Source organism: Cladophialophora bantiana (assembly GCF_000835475.1).
Source record: "Cladophialophora bantiana CBS 173.52 unplaced genomic scaffold supercont1.5, whole genome shotgun sequence".
Lineage (NCBI taxonomy): Eukaryota > Fungi > Ascomycota > Eurotiomycetes > Chaetothyriales > Herpotrichiellaceae > Cladophialophora > Cladophialophora bantiana.
The window spans coordinates 1,094,565-1,112,657 of NW_015971579.1; the positions used below are offsets into that span (position 1 = coordinate 1,094,565).

The 18,093-nt window shown below is 54.1% G+C and overlaps 2 protein-coding genes across 2 annotated transcripts; one reads left to right on the top strand and one right to left on the bottom strand.

Annotated features, from left to right (window-relative positions):
• Positions 1–413: 413 nt before the first annotated feature.
• Z519_03992 (uncharacterized protein) lies at positions 414–1,190 on the top strand (the record flags this gene model as incomplete). The annotated part of the gene is made up of 1 exon (XM_016761739.1): positions 414–1,190. One exon carries the CDS (start codon positions 414–416, stop codon positions 1,188–1,190), a length of 777 nt encoding a protein of 258 aa, XP_016622077.1.
• Positions 1,191–10,250: 9,060 nt separating this feature from the next.
• Z519_03993 (uncharacterized protein) lies at positions 10,251–11,338 on the bottom strand (the record flags this gene model as incomplete). The annotated part of the gene is made up of 3 exons (XM_016761740.1): positions 10,251–10,382; positions 10,533–11,105; positions 11,165–11,338. The coding sequence occupies 3 exons, from the start codon at positions 11,336–11,338 to the stop codon at positions 10,251–10,253; spliced, it is 879 nt and encodes a 292-aa protein (XP_016622078.1).
• Between the last annotated feature and the right edge of the window lie 6,755 nt (positions 11,339–18,093).

An 18,093-nucleotide genomic window follows, 5' to 3' on the forward strand; every position in this document is an offset into this window, starting at 1 on the left:
CATTGCTTGGTAGGATAGCACTGTTTGTTTGAATTCGATGGATCGAAGCAGGGCAAGTGTAAATCCATTTGACCGACAGAGAAGCAAGGACCAAGGAGCATAATAACCTTACGACACTGGCCCTCAATCGTCAAGCTCAACCCCCCAGCTCCAAGTTGGATCATCTACTCATTGTCGGTACCCATCAACACAGCCCAGACGAACCAACCGGCCACTGACTTGCATTTTGATTCTATATGAAGCGGCGCTGGACATCTCAGCCTCGTCTCTCCCTGCCTCTCTCTCACTCATTTCCTACCAGGGCCTTCTGTACGTTCGTCCGGCCCGTGATCTAACCCTGCCATCCTTGTATCAATCCATTCGTGGTCTGTGACTCTCTCTCAGAGATTCAAGACTAGGCTAGGCTAGGGCTCATGAAGGCTGGCTGCGATCTTCTCGTCTCCATCTACCTCTCTTTCCTCTGGGCCCTTTCACTATCATGCGCCGCCGCCGCTCATACTTATGGAACCCCGTCTGCCTTCCCCGGCGCTGAATCAAGCTCTATATCTTCAGCTTCGTCTTCATCTTGGAACAAGACCAAGACCCTCCTGCACATGACCGCGCTCACGAACCATCCTGTCCCCCCGTACTTAGCTCGCGTGCAGTGCTGGGCCCTCAGCGCCGGCTTCACCGTCTACCCGACCGTCGGGCACGCGCTGGCGCTCGGCGCCGTCGACAACGCCACGTACGTGGTCCTCCCGCCGCGCGGCGCCGAGGGGTGGCATCGGCCGCCGCACCCCATGTTTTTCGTCCTGCTGAGCGGGGTGGCGCAGGTTTATGTTCCCAACGCTGGTGGTGGTGATGATAGAGGCGAAGGTGCTACTGATTCTTCGGGCACCGATGGTTTCGGCTCCGATGGTGACTATGGCTACGACCATGGACGTGGCTTACAACAGCAGCAGCACCAAGAACAACGACAATCTCAGCACCGACAACCACCCCCAGACGACGAAGGCTGGACAACCCTAGCCATCACGCCGGGCTCGCCGCACCAGATCCTGATCGCCGCGGACACGGACGCCCGCGCCAAGGGCCATTTAACATTCTACCCGGGCGACGGCGAGACGGTGGCGCTGCAGATCCCGTTCCGGGACACCGCGGTGCCGCCGCACATGGTTGTGCATGAGGGGCCTTGTCGGGGGGATGAATGAGGTTGGGAGGGAATATAGATAGAGATGTGGGTGAGGGCGAGGGTGAGGGTGACGACGTGGATGTGGATGGACAGGCATAGACGGGCATGGAGATGGAGGTGTATGTGGGCACGAGGAAGAAGCGCGCAAGGAAGTTGCGCATGCTCGACGCCAGAATGTGATCTCGAGTCGGCACCGGTAGAGGGGGAGGTCCTCGATATTGCTCAGCCGGCCATGAAGTCGAGCGTGGTCGGTGGTCGGTGGTCTAGTCTGTACATTGGATCTACAAGTCGGAAGTAAGAGAGGAGGAATTACGAAGGTGGGTATATCAGAAGGTAGATATGTAGGTAGGTAGTTTTGCACCTGGGTATACAAGGACGATAAAACCGTCACTTCCGGCAGACACATACATGAACACCCACGAGGCCTTCCGAAGCCTAGGGATATATTGCTGGTGGTAGTGAGATACCGTGGACCTATATACCTCCCTCCATTCCTCCCTCCATTCCTCCCTGTCGCTTTTTCTCTATACACACGAGTTCCTTCTTGGTACAGTGCGGGTGTGGAACAGGGCTCGTCTTCGACTCAGTTCTCTCCGCTCTGTCTCACCTCACTTCACTTTCCATCGAGTTTCTGCTGCAACCATTACCGCCACCACCACCAGGGGTAGCAGGAACAGGCCTCCATCTCACAAGGCAGACAAGAAACGGAAGACGTGCGTGCGAGCCAGATCAGATCAGCTCAGGTGAGGTCAGCCAGAGATCTGTTTCCCCCGGCTCTTCAGGTAAATGACAATGATCAAAGCAGAGCCGTGAAAGGGGTAGATAGCTCAAGGGGGTCCGGTCCGCAGGCCCGAAGGACGCGAATGTTCAGCTTCAGGCCACTGCAGTAAAGTCGTGGTTGATCGCAGGCAGCACGTAAACGAGGGGGGTAGACTAGAGGAAGAAAGAAAGAGGTAGGCAGATAGATAGAGGGAAGGGCGAGGAATTGGAACAGGACGGCCAAATCCTGAATGCTCGCGCGAGGTCTGCGACCTCAGGACTGAAGAACAAGTCACTTCACGCCCGAAGCCGGAGGCCTCGCCTCCTCACTGACCTTTTCACTCGATTTTTCTTTGGCTTATTGGACACAGCGGTCCCTGGAATCGACCCGCAACGCTGGTCGTGGGACAGCGAGAACTGCGCCTCTGTCGACGGTGGGCGGAGCGCAAGAGGCACCCTTCGATGTCCTCCTTCATCGCGCTCGGTCATTTGTCCTTGGGGCCCATCGCCCTGGTCTCAGTACTTGCCTTGGACGAAACCAGCAGAATTCACACAAATTCATCAGATGTGTAGCAGATTCTCGAGGGGGCGCCAATGACCCGGTCTCCTGGGTAAGGGCAAGCCTGCCCGACTCTCTGACAAAATTCCCACGCGGATTAATTACCCGTGTCGGCTGGTCACCGCTGGATTACGCGTATGCCAAAGGTTGGTTCGGTGCAATTTTCGTCAAAGTGCCCCCTTCTTTGACTCGAAAACACCAACCAATGTAGAGCTGACAAAGGGTTGCGTACCTATCCACGTAGTCCCTAGGAAGACGTAAGCATAAAGGCCCAAGGCTCTTTGACGGGCATGGAGTCATAAGCAGGTCTGCTTGGGTCCTTGAGGACAAAAAGAATGCAACACAAGCCCTCGGCATGGCACCGAACGACTCAGTATCAAGGATACCGGTCCAGGGCACGAGAGGTAAAGGTTCGGTTGTCATGGCAGCAGGATAGATCCCTTGGTTCATTTGACAAGCCTCCAAGGAAACGGCGGTGACTTCGCGTCTGGAACGCGATAAACGAGAATCAAGTGTTCCCGTGCTTTGAACGATACAGACACGATGTTTGGCAACATGCAGAAGAAAGACAGAGCGATTTCATGATGTAACTCAAGCCGGGTCGGTTGCAGGGGGCACAACAGGTCGATTTCGGGCCATGGGATCGAAATGCTGCTTTGGGATTCGATCTCGGATCCGATGGGAGAATGAGGCAAGTGGTTGTTCAGCCGCAATACGCTTGGGGGCTTATGGTCGATGTCATTCCCACTGTAGCTCCCCAGAGACGGGTACCGCAGCAATGCTCGCATGACAGGCAGCGGCAGGATCAGTAAACGTCGGAAGTAAGATGGCAGATCATCCGGAAGTGTTGTCCAGTGCCTGCCTGTCATAGGTGTCCTACCCTGATCTTTTAATAACCGTTCAATCGAGATGCATACCACCCAATGGCCCCTTTCAACTTTCAATTTCTAACCCACCATTACCTTGGGACGTTGCTGCTGTCGTGCAAGTTTGCAGGTAAATAATAAAACTTCTGAATGATCTAGTTGTGGATGCCGATCGCGAAGTCATCGGTCTGGCTGCAGGTTAACTTGGACTGTGGAATGCATTGCTAGGGGCGGACGCGTTTGCAGCAGAGCCAGTGCAGCTATCCAGGTGTTGGAATGTAATTTCAACTCCGCGTTGTAGCTAGAGGTTTCCACCTCGCAGACGACGTCACAAGCAAAACGAGGAGCCTACCCAGAGCTGAACCTATTTGGCGGGGGAAACCATGGCGGGTCAGGCGATGCCGTGGCACTTCCAAGGCTTGAACATGCTGGTTTGGGCATAGACCGCGGACTCCATCCAGCTGGTGCATAAACGATGTTGGCGTGTTCAGCTGCCAAAGCAGAGTACGAGAACGAGGAGAGGATCAGCACAACGAGACTGAAAACGATCTGGTTCGCCGGCCGCGGGGAAACTGCGACAGGTCCAGGGCGCGTCGGATTCTCTTCTGGAAGAAGAAAATATCCGCAAGCTTCACGAGGTTGTTGGCCTTGGCCACCCATTGATGGCTGGAGCTGGCAGGGGCTAAGGGAGACACCAGGCTTCGGTACGAGTTGAGAAACCAATGGGTCCCGTCTCTGCTGTGCGAGTGACTCTTGCTTTTTCCGACCAGCATTTCCAAGCATCGCCCTTGTGCATTATGTGATTCGGAATCGATGGACAATCCTCGAGCCGAGGCCACCGGACCATCCTCGTTGAGCCAATTATGCAGGACAAGTTGGTTTGGACGTTGCAAAACTTGTGAGAGGGCTAAGTAGATTGGTCCCAACGGAAACGCCCAGGATAGTTTCTATCCGTGAATCGAAAAAAGAGAGTTGTGAAGGGTCTGAAGCTCTACGCTGTGTGTGCCCGAGCGCCCTACACCCTTTGAGGAGCCGGGGCATCCCGGGAAATGCATACCAACTTGGCCTCTTTCATCGTCATCCATCGCTGCTTTACGCCGGCCGAACAACAGTCCACGGCGCCAATGGGCCCCTTGGCACCCTTCGGTCTCTTCGGACTCGGGTTTCGGAATCGATTCAGGGCCATTTCGTACCGTTCGAGGCGCGAGGTGAGCACCTGGAGAGTCTCTCCCAGCGCTTGGGTACAATACGACCGACATACGAAGAGCCAACACCTCAGGCTTCTTTTTTTCTTTCAATGACGTGTCCTCGCAAGATAGACGTACCTTGAACTGGACCAAGGTCTTTGGTGCACGGCCACTGATTGGATGGTGTAGGGATTAGGCGGCACGCCTCAACCGTTCTCTTTTGTTGAGGGTCCAATGCACTTTATTTTGGCTCTGTGAGCCCATCCCCGAGTCAATCCGTGGTTCCCGGGAGGAGCGTCTGTGCGCAAAGGGGGTCACTCGTTCCAAGGCTAGGCAGCTGCGAAAAGACAGGAAAAGCGAGCAGATCCCTTTCGAGGCAATTATATTGCATGGCGTTCTTGTCAAGAAAAGGGCGTTGTAGACTTTTTTTTGCCAAAGTCGAAAATAAAAAAGCGAAGTAATCTCAAAGTTTTAGGCTGACTCAACGTAACTTGTACCTGTTAGGGAGACTTTGCCTATATGTTTGGCCGGCGTTGTGGGAGGAGACGTCCATTCACAGTGCACACGTCAGATGCTTGAGCAAGTCGCCAAGCTGGTTGGGATGCCAACGGCACTTCCGGTCAAATCAGTCTGTCATTGGCGGTTCCTGTACAAGGAGGATGGAGTTGTTTTCGGTGGATGGCCCCTTGGAGAGTTTCGCCTGGGATGTTGATGGCGACACAAGTGCATACGCCATTAAATGCCCGTAGCCAGTCTCGGTGTCAGTCTCCCTCTTGTTGGTCTGTCATAATCCAGTCCCGCATTCTTGATTGGATACCTGTACTCCGTGCAGAATGTTCGATTCGATTAGTTATTCGGTTCATCTGTTGCCGTAACTCCCTCGGCTCTACCTCGTACAGTAGCTCCTGGTTTGACTCTCGAACAAATTTCCGCTATCAGTTTATATGTCGAGAAGGTGGACTCGCCTCGAGTTGTGCCAGAATGTTGGTCTCCAGGGGATCCCACCAGGCTCCCACCACCTCGCTACGTAAGTAGGGACAGGCCATTAGGGCGCATTCCCAATGGGGAGATTTGTGGTGGGCGAAGCAAATCCTAAAAGGCATTGATCACGCGTGGGGCCGTTTGAGAAACCCGCAAGGGCTTCATCAGAACAGGAAGTGGGCTGGCGAGGCGTCAGTGGGGGGAGATTCCTCAGGCGCCTCTCCGAGATTCAACTGCCATGGGCCTTGGTGTCGTTTGGGCTTTGATGACCGCTCCACTGTGCTTCAGCAATGCCTGCCTTACACGTGATTTTCCCGATGCTGTTCGAAAAGGGAAGATGGATGGCGGGCCCCCCTGTTTCTCCTAGGGCGTGCTGTGGCGTTTGCTCGCGCCGCAGCCGCCGTTTCGCCTGGGGCGTGATAGAATCTGGAAAAAGGTGGCTTGCCAGCCCAAAGTAGCCTCCACGCTTCATGACAAATGCTGCTTGAGCGAAAATGCAACCTGGGTACTGTCTAGTGTCTCGTCTTCGGCGTGACACGCTTGAACACTGGGCATTCTAGGCCCCCGTATTGATTCTGCTTCCAAGCACCACGGCTAGCAATATTTGCCGTGGAGAGTGGTGGCGTGGCGGCATGGTCGAGTCAGTTCACTTGGTTGTGCACGAATGGTTGGCGGCCTCCGGTTCAATGACGTTATCCCTCTCCACAAACAGGACGGTCATTTCCAAATTCCAACACGAGAGAAGCGTATGCGCGTGTCCTGCAGGGTTTGGCATTGGGGCCTTGGAGTGTGCGCAATGCGTCGCTATGGCTCAGGGCAAGGAGCAACTGGATTATGCAATCGCAGTACTGCCTCACAGTGCCTCGCCAAAGATACTGGATGGAACAAATGAGCTGCTGAAAGATTCCCTTCGGTGTATTCGGCATTCCGGTGTGCAAGACCGCGAAGCTGGGGATCGAGTCGGCTCCACAAAGAAAGACATCGACCTACAAGTAGTGTCGTTTTAGGCCTTCATTTCGGCAGCATCAGATGCTCCGTGGACGGCCGGGTCTCAGCAACTTGCTCAGGGCCCCGACGGACCCCAATTTTCTTTGACTGGCAGCCTCTTTGCCTGGCACAAGACAACAGCAGGGCAGCGTTGGGTGCCGAGGTATATTTTGTCAGCCAGAAACGGCCCCCAAAGATCAAAGCAACGAGTGTCACCGTAAATTCGACAAGACATTTGGCGGGCACCACTGTCAGCCTCGTACGGTATGGTCTGGTAACGATACTGCCTGTGTATGTGGCCGTGTTGAGCGTTTCTCGTTTCTGCGGTCTACGAATAGACGCTCCCCGGAATATAGCCTAGCCTTGCTCACTCTGCAAGCATATTTGGCATATGTCTCGGGCCTGCTCACGACTTCATCTGGCCTCATGCCTCAAAGCTCCGTGATGTGCTACTGCACGGCTTTAGTCAGGGCGGGTTTTAAATGTCGTCACTTGGCTTCTCCGGCCTGCCAGGGTGGATTCCACCTCTTCTCCAGTCGTTACTGGTAGAGGACGAAGCCTCGTGCAGGGCGTGACTAGTTTACGACTGTGTACACCGTATCGATCCTTTTCCGACCGCGAGACGCACAAGCCGAGAGCCTTATGAGGCATTTACATGCGTCCCTGCATATTCTCACTCCTCGAGTCCGGAACAGTGTAATCTCCATCTCCACGGCCACTTAGCGGAGATAGGCAAATGACCATTGGTAACTTCGCTGCTACGTTTTCTCTTGTGGATGTAACGGACAGCGCATCTTATTGAGTCAAGTGCGTAATTTCCAATGAGAACCAAACCGTTACGCGACTCTGTGCAGTGCGCCTTTCGCAAAGTCCACTGAACGACAGTCGTGTGTACATACCGCGTATGCCGTAGGGCTGCGCCAAGCGAGCTGTGTCAGCCTATTGGCTTGTAGTGAGAACTGCCCTTCTCGGTAACGGAGAGCGAAGACATCTGGAGCTTCGCACAAAGGCTGAAGCGCGCATGTAACGTCAAGCCGGACAGTCCCATTGACGCCCTTGTCCTTTGCCCACCTTGGCTGTAATGATTTCACCCAGTTTTGAGTTGCTGATTGGGAACGCACGAGGCTATTGCCATGGTCCAGATAGTCTGGACGCGGATATGTCCTTTTGCTTTGATGCTTGCACGCGGTGGAGATGATGACCTGACTCAGCAGGGAGCCGCACTCGACAACGACGAGGGGAACAAGCTCAGCAGTGGCCTATTGGCAGGTAGCGACCGACGTTCTGTGTTGTTGCTCATGACAGGATAGAACTTCAAGCCCACAATTGCTGCAAGGGTTGGACGAGGTGGTGGGGGGGCGACCTTGTCGACACTCGTTGTGACGGTCGCTGATTCGGGTTGTGTGTGCTTGCTCTGCGGGAAGTCGACCGATGGCCAACAGCGATCCTCTAGGGCAAACGTTGAAGGCACCCTGGGGCAATACGAGGACGAGCTCCTTCTTCTCCATATCGTTCGCCCCCAGACCTGCCTCCACAAGCACGTTCGTGCCCCTCTGTTCAGCCATTTCCTGATGAAGCAACGCTCGTGGCAACTCGGGCAGCTTGACTGTAGTTGCCCGCCACCGCCGGCGACACTTCTGCGGGTTTTGCGGTCGAGGCCGCGACAATGGAATGGATGTGCAGGTGGAATTGCCCGCGTTGCGAACCAAAGAAGCTTGTCAATCTGTCAGCTCTTACGAATCTTTCAAGCGGACCAACCACCAAACCTCCTGATCATGATGCTGACCCCCTTGATGTCGCTCAAATCCAGGCCCTCGAGCCTGCTGGTCGGTTTGCCACGGAATGTGGGTTTAAAGTGGTCCTATGGGATGAAGACAGACTGGCATGAAGACGCTGTAGGGCTGTCGATCCTGGGGCGGCACTTGGATGTTGAGAAATCATACTCCCAAGATGTCGTCGACAGTTTACGGCCGCTGACCGGATTACGAGGGAGAATCTCGTCTTTGAGGATCAGCGTGTAGACCCTGTCGTCGGACTGCAAACGGATCGATCGAGACCTCGACTCCTGCAAACGAACTTAGGTCCCAGTGTTGACCGTTGCCGGTAGTCCGCTGGAAGGCAAAGCCAGCCCCGCCTAGAGCATCGATGTCGAGAGTACCATGGAAACAGGCGGCCGTGCCACGGCTTTGGAGATAGGACTGTCAGAAGAGTTAGTCACTAGAGGGTTGCCGACATGTCCCCGGCACCTGATCCAGCCATTTCGCAGACCTTGTAGTGGACGACACAGAACGCGAAGGGGCAGCAACAACCTCTTGCACCCAAGAACTGAAAATGCAATGGTTGTACCACATACCTGTGATTTACCGCCGTGAACCCTATCGTCACTGGAGATCCATACATTGAAGATGCCAGCCCCTAAGGCCACGCCCAAGCCCAAGGCCGATGGAATTAGCACTTATCCGTTTCCTAATTGGTAGGATTGCGCCACGCCGCAGGGAGAAAGAATATTACAAAGGGGGAAAAGTGGCACTGCTCGGCGATGTCGAAAATAGCCGCCGCTTACATATTCGGCCCAAACAGCTCTCGACGCTGGCTTAGCGGTTCCATGATAGCGATTTGGAAAAGGTGCAATTCGGCACATGGGTAGGAAGGATTCAAAGGGTCCATGGTCCCCTTGTTACCGTCTCGATTCTAGACTTTGTCGGCCGCCGCGTGCTTTTCAGGGGGGCGAGAGTGTTTTCCTCCTCAAGGGGATCAGGATTGCCGCTGTTGAGATGTGATCAACCTCCCTGTTGGAAGAGGCAAGCAAGATAGTGTAACGTACACAACGTGACAACCTAGATTGATTGAGCCAGCTTGGGAAGGCGGTTGTCCTGAAACGATTCGGCAACTCTCTGGTCCTTGGTCTCTCGCGAAGACTTTCTTCCTCGACCAGGCGAATGTCGGCTAAACCTGATGGAGAAATGGCGCACAGATGCGGCTGGTAGTTTCTTCTTGTCGTCTTGGATAGCGGCCGTTTGCTCGTTCCTGCTGCTTTCCTTCGTGGGACGACTTTGTAGGGATGGTCCCTTCTGCAACCTCACAGGTTGCCCTATTCAGCTGGCAGGGCTGAATGCTAGGCCCGCATCCCGCGTGGCCATCAGGGTTCTTCAGCGCCTCGATGCATGGTCCAGAGTCACATCCAAGAAAATAGACGAGCAAGCAATAAAAGGTTCCGAGACGTGTTCTTGGTCACCAATACATTCATTTGAGTGGGAGGATTCCTCTGCCACGACTAACTGTTTGGATTTCCGATCGGGCTGCTGCGCCCCTGTCAGTAGTATCGGGGACTGTACTCCTCGCAACACACCAAGTCCAAGTCCACCGCTGTTTGCCCTTGTACCTCTGCTGTTTAAGCTACTTGTGGTATCCAGAACACCTCCCCGAGAGCTGGCTTTTTACCGCTCCATGGTCACCACCCCTCGCCTGCCCCTTTGCCTGCCCATCGAAGGGCTTCCCGTTTGAGTCTAAAACCTTTTCCGGTAAGGGGGGGTTGAGCCAGCTGAATCATAACACAATCCGTAGCAAATGCATAATCGCTCCCCACCAATGACCCGTACGCCGTTCAAAGAACCTTCCAGCTGTCGTGGAAAGCAGTCATGCAATTATTCTGCACCTGCCATGGTGCCCGTAGTGACGACAATGAGCGATAGTTGCTTGCCAATCAATCAAAAATAACATGCCGGACCAGGGGGTCAAGATCAACTGCAGCTGATGTCAAACAAGTGAATGTTGGGGCTCGCCGTCCTTGACACGGGCGTGAGCGGGACATCAAAGTAATTGGGCGAGTTGTGAGCCGAGTCCATCGAGTATGGATCTGTTAGAGGTGGTGTCTAGCCAGAGGAAGTCAGCATTTGAGCTGCGAAATTGGTAATTTGGAAGCCGATGATTTTTGGGACTGAGCTGCGCCAGAGAGATGTTTCTTTTGCTGCTCAGATGTGCGGACTGGAATATGAACGGGAGAAGAAAGTGGTGGGATTTACATGAGAATTAGCCCCTGAGTATGCTTGATTTGAGGGCATTTCCAGACCGGCCAGAGAGGCATAGTTCATGCTGAATGGACTTAAGATGTCGTCGTCTCCAAACAGATGGTCCTGCTTCCCGTACGCCGAGGGCAGCATGGCCGGTAACGTCGGGGGCAGACTTGACGATGAGACGTCTACGGGATATTGATAGCTCGAGTAGTAGCTGGTGGTGTTGTCATACGTGGGGTGTTGCTGGTGCTCATAGTGGAGATACGCCGTGGTCGGGGGGTATGACGAAAAGGTAAATGCGGGTTGCGAGTGGATAGAGAGATGGCGCCCAGCCGGAGTGTCAAAGAGTGATGAATGGTCATCCAAAGGCAAAATCTCTGGCGATGCTCTCGGAATCTCGTGTTGTGACACACTTGATCTCGATGGCTGGCGGGCCATGGTCTGAGTTTGCTTTTGGGGAGACGCTTTGGCCGGTGTAGTGGTGGCCAGTTCCGAGTGCTGCTGCTCGGGCGAGGCAGATGATGACCCAGCACGGCGCTCTAGATCTTCGAGTCTTCTCTTGAGCTTCTTACGATAATTTCGCTATTTCCCGCGCGTCAGGAATCTAGACAAGACTACCGGCACAAAAGAACAATATTTACCTGAGCAATCCGATTTTGAATGCGTCGTCGCTCTGCCAGGTCAGAGATCTTGGTCCAGTCCTCGTTCGGGTTCGCCGATGCGCTGAAGGCCGAGCTGCTGGCGTGGGTGGACGCATATCTGGAGTGGCCGGCCATAGTGGCTTGAGGGTAGGAGTAACTTTGACTCCGATGCATGGTGAAGTGTGATGGTCAAGGCTTACAAGGAAGGACAGTGATGGATCCTAATGGGAAGCAAAGTGATTGATCGGTATCTTTGAGGTTGATATTGGGCAAGAAGGAAGAAGATCTAGATGAATGGTGAGGGTGTGTTCACAGTCTTAATAGTTTCTTTGTGATCAGGGAAGCTAGTCAATCATGTGTATGGCCAGGACAATTGGTGTGCATGGGACGCCCCAAAACCAGGTCCCTTGATATATAACATAAATTACCGCTTTGCCTGGATGGAGGATAGTGGGTGGCAGCAGGGGATCGGAGGGGACATGGGCCCATGGCCTCTCAAGACGCAAAAGTTCAACCGGGGGTGCGTGCGTTCAACTCCACTTTCTGGAGGGCGTTGGAGCCACATGTGCTGCTTTGCTGTGTGTTCCATCCCATGCCAGTTTCCAGGCCTGCCTACCTTGCCCTGCCCTGCGAGGCGGCGACGCGGGACGACAGGGGTGGGAGGAGATGGAGGGCGAGCAGAAGAGCCAGGATGTTTGACCGCCCCGGGCAGTGGCAGGGGATGCTGCAGCGGTCCTGACCAGGGCATGGATAGCGCGGCCCACGTTAGTGGAAGAGGAGACGAGGAGCGAGAAGTGGACGCAGTGCACAGGGCTGCGGACGAACGAGGAGGCGGGAGGAGACGGAAATAGTGATGGAGGATGAATTTTGGGAAGAAACAGCAGAAGTGCAACGTCGTGGCTGCTGCGCCCCTGGCGGGACGCTAGCCGCCTTGGGGTTAGGGACTTGCTGCTCTGAATAGCGAAAGTCGGTCTGCACTGAGGCAACGAACGGCCACCTGGTCGCTCCCGACACTCTCCGCCCGCCTTTGTTTGGGTGCCAATGCCCAGTAAACTCACTGGGGGCGCCCCCCCCCACTAGCCACCCATTACCTGACTTCCCCCAAGTGCCCCAGCAAGCACAGCACAGCACAACTCGCTGGGCGAGGGCACCTGGGTCTAGGCAGGGGATAATAGGTAATCGGCCGAGGGCCAGCAGGTCCCTCCGGAATGACGGAGCCCCAAGCAACCCAGCACCGCAGCCTGGCTCTACTTGTAGGTACTCTGTACGGACTACCCTACAACCGCTCGCATTATATCCGGACTCCCGTACCTGCCTAACCACCTGGGCACCTAGCGAGCTACCATGCCTTGATGGCTCTCTGCCTCTCGTACGTACCTCCGTACTTCGTGACCTGCGACCTGCCTTTCATGGTCATTCTCTCGACGAGCACTTTGGCGCCGACTTTTCCTCTTCCACTTTCCTCCACCCGTGATCACTCAGTGAGCTTCCCTTAACACACCTCACCTCACCACATCCTCAATCTCCCACCCCCTCCCACCCACCACACCAAACAACAAAACGAATCTGATACTCCCTACAGACCGAGACCTCCCCTAATCCTCCCGCTCATATTCCGCCCTGTGATCTCAGCCGCCTCTCGTTCCCTCTTCTCGTTTGGTCCTGCCCTGCCCTGCCTGGGGCCCTGAGACCCTGCCGTCTGGTTGTGCCGTGTTCGGCTACCAAAACAACCTGCCCCTACCGTCAAGCGTCCCTAAGAAAAGCGAATCGCAGCCCTTGCGCCCCTTACCTCTTTGGTCTCTCCCCCATTCGCCTACGCCCACGAGGGCCCCACTGAGTATACTAAAGAACGAGCTTGGCGGGCGCAATATGGACGAATTGAGTAATATCCCTCTTGATACGTACCGGGAGCTGTAGCTTCCCTGCCAATCTGGCACACCACAGCCAGGGAAAAGGGTCCGCTACCTCATCGTCCATACCATGTCTATTCCAGACACTGCGTCTGTTTGGACACCTCGCCTGTGCCTGGCCTTATGGCCCCCACGACTTACTACTTCCCCCCGATTGAACGATACGATACCAAACGGTGCAGGCTACTGGAAGATACCTAGTACCTGAAGCTGTACAAAACCCTTTTTTGCTTGCTGACTCAACTATTGCTAGCATTAAGCCGCGGCAATAGTTCCTATCAGGTACGAGTACCGCGTGTGTACATACTCTACTGTACTCGCAAGTGAGTTAAATGAGTTAACAGTGCTCCTAACTCTGCTATCTGGACTCCGTAATAGAGTTCTTCCTAGGGCGGCTTCTGCTTCCAGCAACCACCTCAAAACCGGCAACGCAGATGTGCGCGGTATCCAATTAATGCCGGCAAAAGCCGCAATCCCGGTCCAACCTTTGGATGACAGGGTGATGATTACTTTCGGGGCATTAGATTCGACCCCCTCGAAATGAAATTGATGCTTCAAACCAGCTCCGAGGGTGATGGGGATCTCCAATGCACAAATCCTGGAATTGCGGGTGCGGGCTGTCAGGACCTCATCTGTTGTGCACGCCCGTCCGGAGAATAGAGTATGCCCGTCGGAGCTCGGTGGCAGCAGTTACAAGCGCGAGCAATGACATAATTGCCTCAGTTGCCGAGAGATATTGCCAAATACTAGACCGTCCCCGGGGTTGTCTGGCCTGATGATTAATGGCGTTCCTAGCTACTTCCCAAGGTCGTCGTGTCACTGTCTGGCGCTTGTGTCTGTCCATCATTCGATCATTCAGCAAACAGATTGCCACCAGATGTCCACCTACTGGGATGTCAGCTCGACGCATGGGAGTCTTTTGCATGGCGACCTATTTCCCTTTGTGTTGAACCTTGACTTTGGGTACTCCATCAATTGGCCGCGGGCCTAACTCGCCTCAACCTCTCTTCTGTGAATCTCCTCTTTGATTTGGGAGCTCCCTTTTCAGGCTGCCCGCGAAGCACCTCACTTTTCTGTGTCATGACCTCACAGCATGGTTTTTTGATTTCTGTAGACAAAGATCCATGCATCATTAGGTAAGGTGGCCTCCAAATTTCCCGCGGAACTCAACCATGTGGGCCGCCAGTCGCCATCCTCCAGCCACCACAGTTTCATCCTTTTTTTGCATTTATATCCCCGGCATTCAACCTATGACCGCGGTTTGCCATTTAGAGAGTGGCTGCGGCGGGTGGGTGGCTGCGCCCACCAGCCCCAGCTACTAAAGGCGGTTATTTCAAATACTCTACCCATGTTTGCCTCGATAGTCTCCAGCTGGGGCTCCTCTACTTAGCACGCTGGATCGTCTCTCTTGACGCGGAATACCGAGTACGCAAACAGTTACTGGGCTGCGGACAACCTCAGATTATCACCGTCTTGACCCGGGAGAGACATGACCAGCACACTCGCAGGGTTCAATAAGGCAGCGGTCCAGGATATCCAATACCGAGCTCTCAGCCGGAACCGCAGCTTCATGACAAGTCGTTCAGTCGTTCCTGCTCAATTGGGCCATTACGCTCGGATGACCACTATGGGTACCAATAAGATACGTCAACGAATCCATCTCAGCCCTAAAATATCTACCTGCCTTATCCAGAAATTCACCCCTCAGCTTTAGCTCCGCGATCATTGGTTTCCAGGGACGTGGTAACGGGACCGTTTTGTAGCTGACTTGGTGTGGGGGCAGTGGTGTGCGCCTTATCAAAAGGACATTCTCCAGGTTCCTCAACGTTACATGCCTGTTGCGGCTTGAATAGGTAATTAATGGAGCCACCAATCTTCAAAATGAGGTGGTCAGAGATATGGGGCCTCGGAAAGGTGCTGTGTCATCTTCTGTGTGGGCAGCAGAGATGATTTCGCCATGACTCCAGAACTTCAGATGGCATTGCTTTCGGTTCAAAGCACCAGTGTGCTAACAATAAACAACAGCGTCAACCCGAACCAAACTGGTCATCGAATCTGAAACAACATGCGAAATTACAAATGACAAGATTCGTTCTGGTGTCCGTTCATGCACGATATTAATAATGATGCTTGAAGGCTTGCCGATGGCATTTTCGTCAAACGTCCAGCACGCTTGACAGAACAAAAGGCCTCAGGAGGTATCAGAACGGCGTCAGACCAGTATTCTCGAGACAAATACCCACTGGCTAGGTTAGCCAGGGTAAATCGCATAATTAATTAAGCAGGAGCAGGGCCCTAAGCCCTCTTCCCCATCCCGACTTCCAAATTGAGCAACAAGACCCCGTCGGCGATAATTGAGTTTTCCGCCAATGAGAGCGGGAACATCCCGTCAGCCTTAAGGGGTGACCCAGTACCGAAAACAGCTCGAAGGATCATTACCGTTTGACCCCGTTCACACCTGTGCGCCACACCCGTTCTGGTATTCGGGGGCGAGACTAAGTACGCCTCAAGCGACCGAAGCGTGACAACTCTCGCCAGCGGACCAGCGCCACGGGGCTCCCGCAGCGATTAGCACTCGACCTAGCGCAAGCGCCAACGCAACGATCGCCCACCCTGCATTGCCTTCACCACTGGCTGACAAAGGAAACCAAAAATAAAGGTCCTCCAAGGTAGGTGTCGTGTCGATCCTGTGGTCGAATCCCGCCGCTGGTGGCTGCAGGTGCAGCGATCAGGTCACCAGCCGTTGGGCTGGGCCACCAATCAATGGACCGAGGCAGTTCGACCAGCTTTCCACGCCATACCCAAGAGGCACTGTTTTCAGCGAGCGATTTGCACGGCCACAAACCCTCTCGTATATTCTCGAAACGTGGGTCGCGAGGAAACCGCGCAGGTTCGTGGTGTCCGAAACACTTCAACTAAGAAATTTAAGGTACGAGCCATGTCCTTGTAACCAACGCTGCTGTAACAGGTGCTGGCTGCTTTGGCGACTTTCCAGAAGCAGAACGAAGAAGCTTGGTACGGTACCAATACGCAAAAAACGGCCCTTGGAGCTGGCGCAAGCTCCAAGTACCTTGACAATCCCCCTTGAGGAGATCACCCTAGCGTGAGACCCTCAACAGAAGCCTTCCCAAACCCTTTTTGGTAGCAGGGGTGAATATTCCAATTGGCTCGTTCATAAGCGTGCCCCGCTGGCCCCACATCTATTCCTTCCTACCAATCTATACTGGCCCCCAACTTAGCTAGCTCTTGCGTCCAAGTACGAGCCTTGTAAACAGACGATTTCCCGGCAGAAGTGCCGAAGTCATTGGGGGAGAAAATCAACCACCCTGGCTATTACGCCCTTGCCCGTGCCAGCCAGCCAACCCTCCAGATCCACACCCACCAAGCTTGCATTGATTTGGGACCCATGAAGAGAGATGGGAATGACTTGCTTCGCTTGCCTACTTAAGTACCTATGTACCTCAACTCCCCATGTTCTCTCGCCTCATTGGTCCACCGGGTCCGGGACTCCCTCGCGGTCTTGCGCGTTCGTTTATTACGGCCTTAGGCCCCATGTTGCACGCATCAAGTACCTTTCCTGGAAGGAAGAGCTCCCCAATCCATCCACCAATTACAGCTCTGATTTTCCGTCTCGACACTAGAGTACGCTCCCTGTTCGTTTTGGATGTTTCCATGCACCCTTCGACAATCGCCGTCTCCTCCTTCTTGCTTCCCCCCGAATCACGTTTTGTGCCCGGCAACATGGAACCCCCAAGGTTTCTCCCTCCCCCCATGTACTTGCCGCAAACCACTATCTACCTACTCCTTGTAGGGAGTTCTTGTAACCAGGCTGAGGAGATCCAGGGGCCGGGATCACTGAGCGCGTACCTAACCTGTCGTCGTCGTAGTGGTCGTCGTCGCTGTTGCTGGGTTCTGTTTGCCGATGGCCCGGCCGCTTGCCCTTGTTGTCGCAGGGGATTTTTTTTTTATTCCAGAAGCCCTTCCTTCTTCCCCGTCCCGTTGCAGACTACCTATGCCTTGCCTGCCCTCCCGACAAACGCCGACCCCCTCGCCTGGCCCTGAATTATTTGAAATATTAATTAAGGGGACGTTTTGTTGATCGCCGAAATTTGATGCTCTTGTGAACCGTTCGGGCGGCAGTTCATTCGAGTTGTTTGTTGTTGTTTTGGTGGTTTCCCTTGCTTCCCCGAACACCGAACAGAACCCTGCTACATAGCTGTCCCAACCCTACCTTAGGTACTGCTCGCCCCAGCACATGAGGTCGGCGACATCGGCGGGCAGGGGGTGGCGACATCCTGTCCACCATCATCGTTATGGAGTACAATCACCGTTTAGATTTCCCGGTTCTGTCAAAGCAACTTATCATCAACATGTGGGCAGGCAAATCTCAGGTAAGGACGGGAGGTGCTCAGAGGCTGAAAAGTATACGTGTCCTGCCACTCTCCTTCTCCAATATCGCCCGATCGTTCGACCGGCGGGATGTTGCTTCTCAAAAGAGTTGTTTCCACTCTTCCCTCGGCCATTCATCATTCACCATTTGCACACCTACCCGGGCTGGATGCGGTGTATGTGGATGTGTGCACACCGTACACTCACATTACCACCCATTCACTTGCGGCTTTAAACGCCTCGTGTCGGCTCTGTAGATCTCTGCCAACACGCCATCTGTTATCACTCCTTTGCCCGTTCTGGTCACGGTGGTGGTGGCCATTTGGAAAGGATTACCTATTCTCCCCCCTCTTTCAATCAGTGAGTGATCAACTGCCCATGAGACGCACCCAATCACTACCTTTTGGCCCCCTTTATTGGAACTCGCCCTACGGGCGTAAAGGTCAGTCTCGTACCTTCTCTTGATTGGGAGGCTCTCTGACATAATCCTCCACACAAAAGATCTCGGCTGAAAGGACCAGTATTATCAGTGAGCACAACGCCCCCTCAACCCTTTGTAAAGAGGCAATAACCCCCCAAGCCCTAGGCGGTCTCAAGGTACAACTGTCATCCTGGGGGTGGATGTGGATG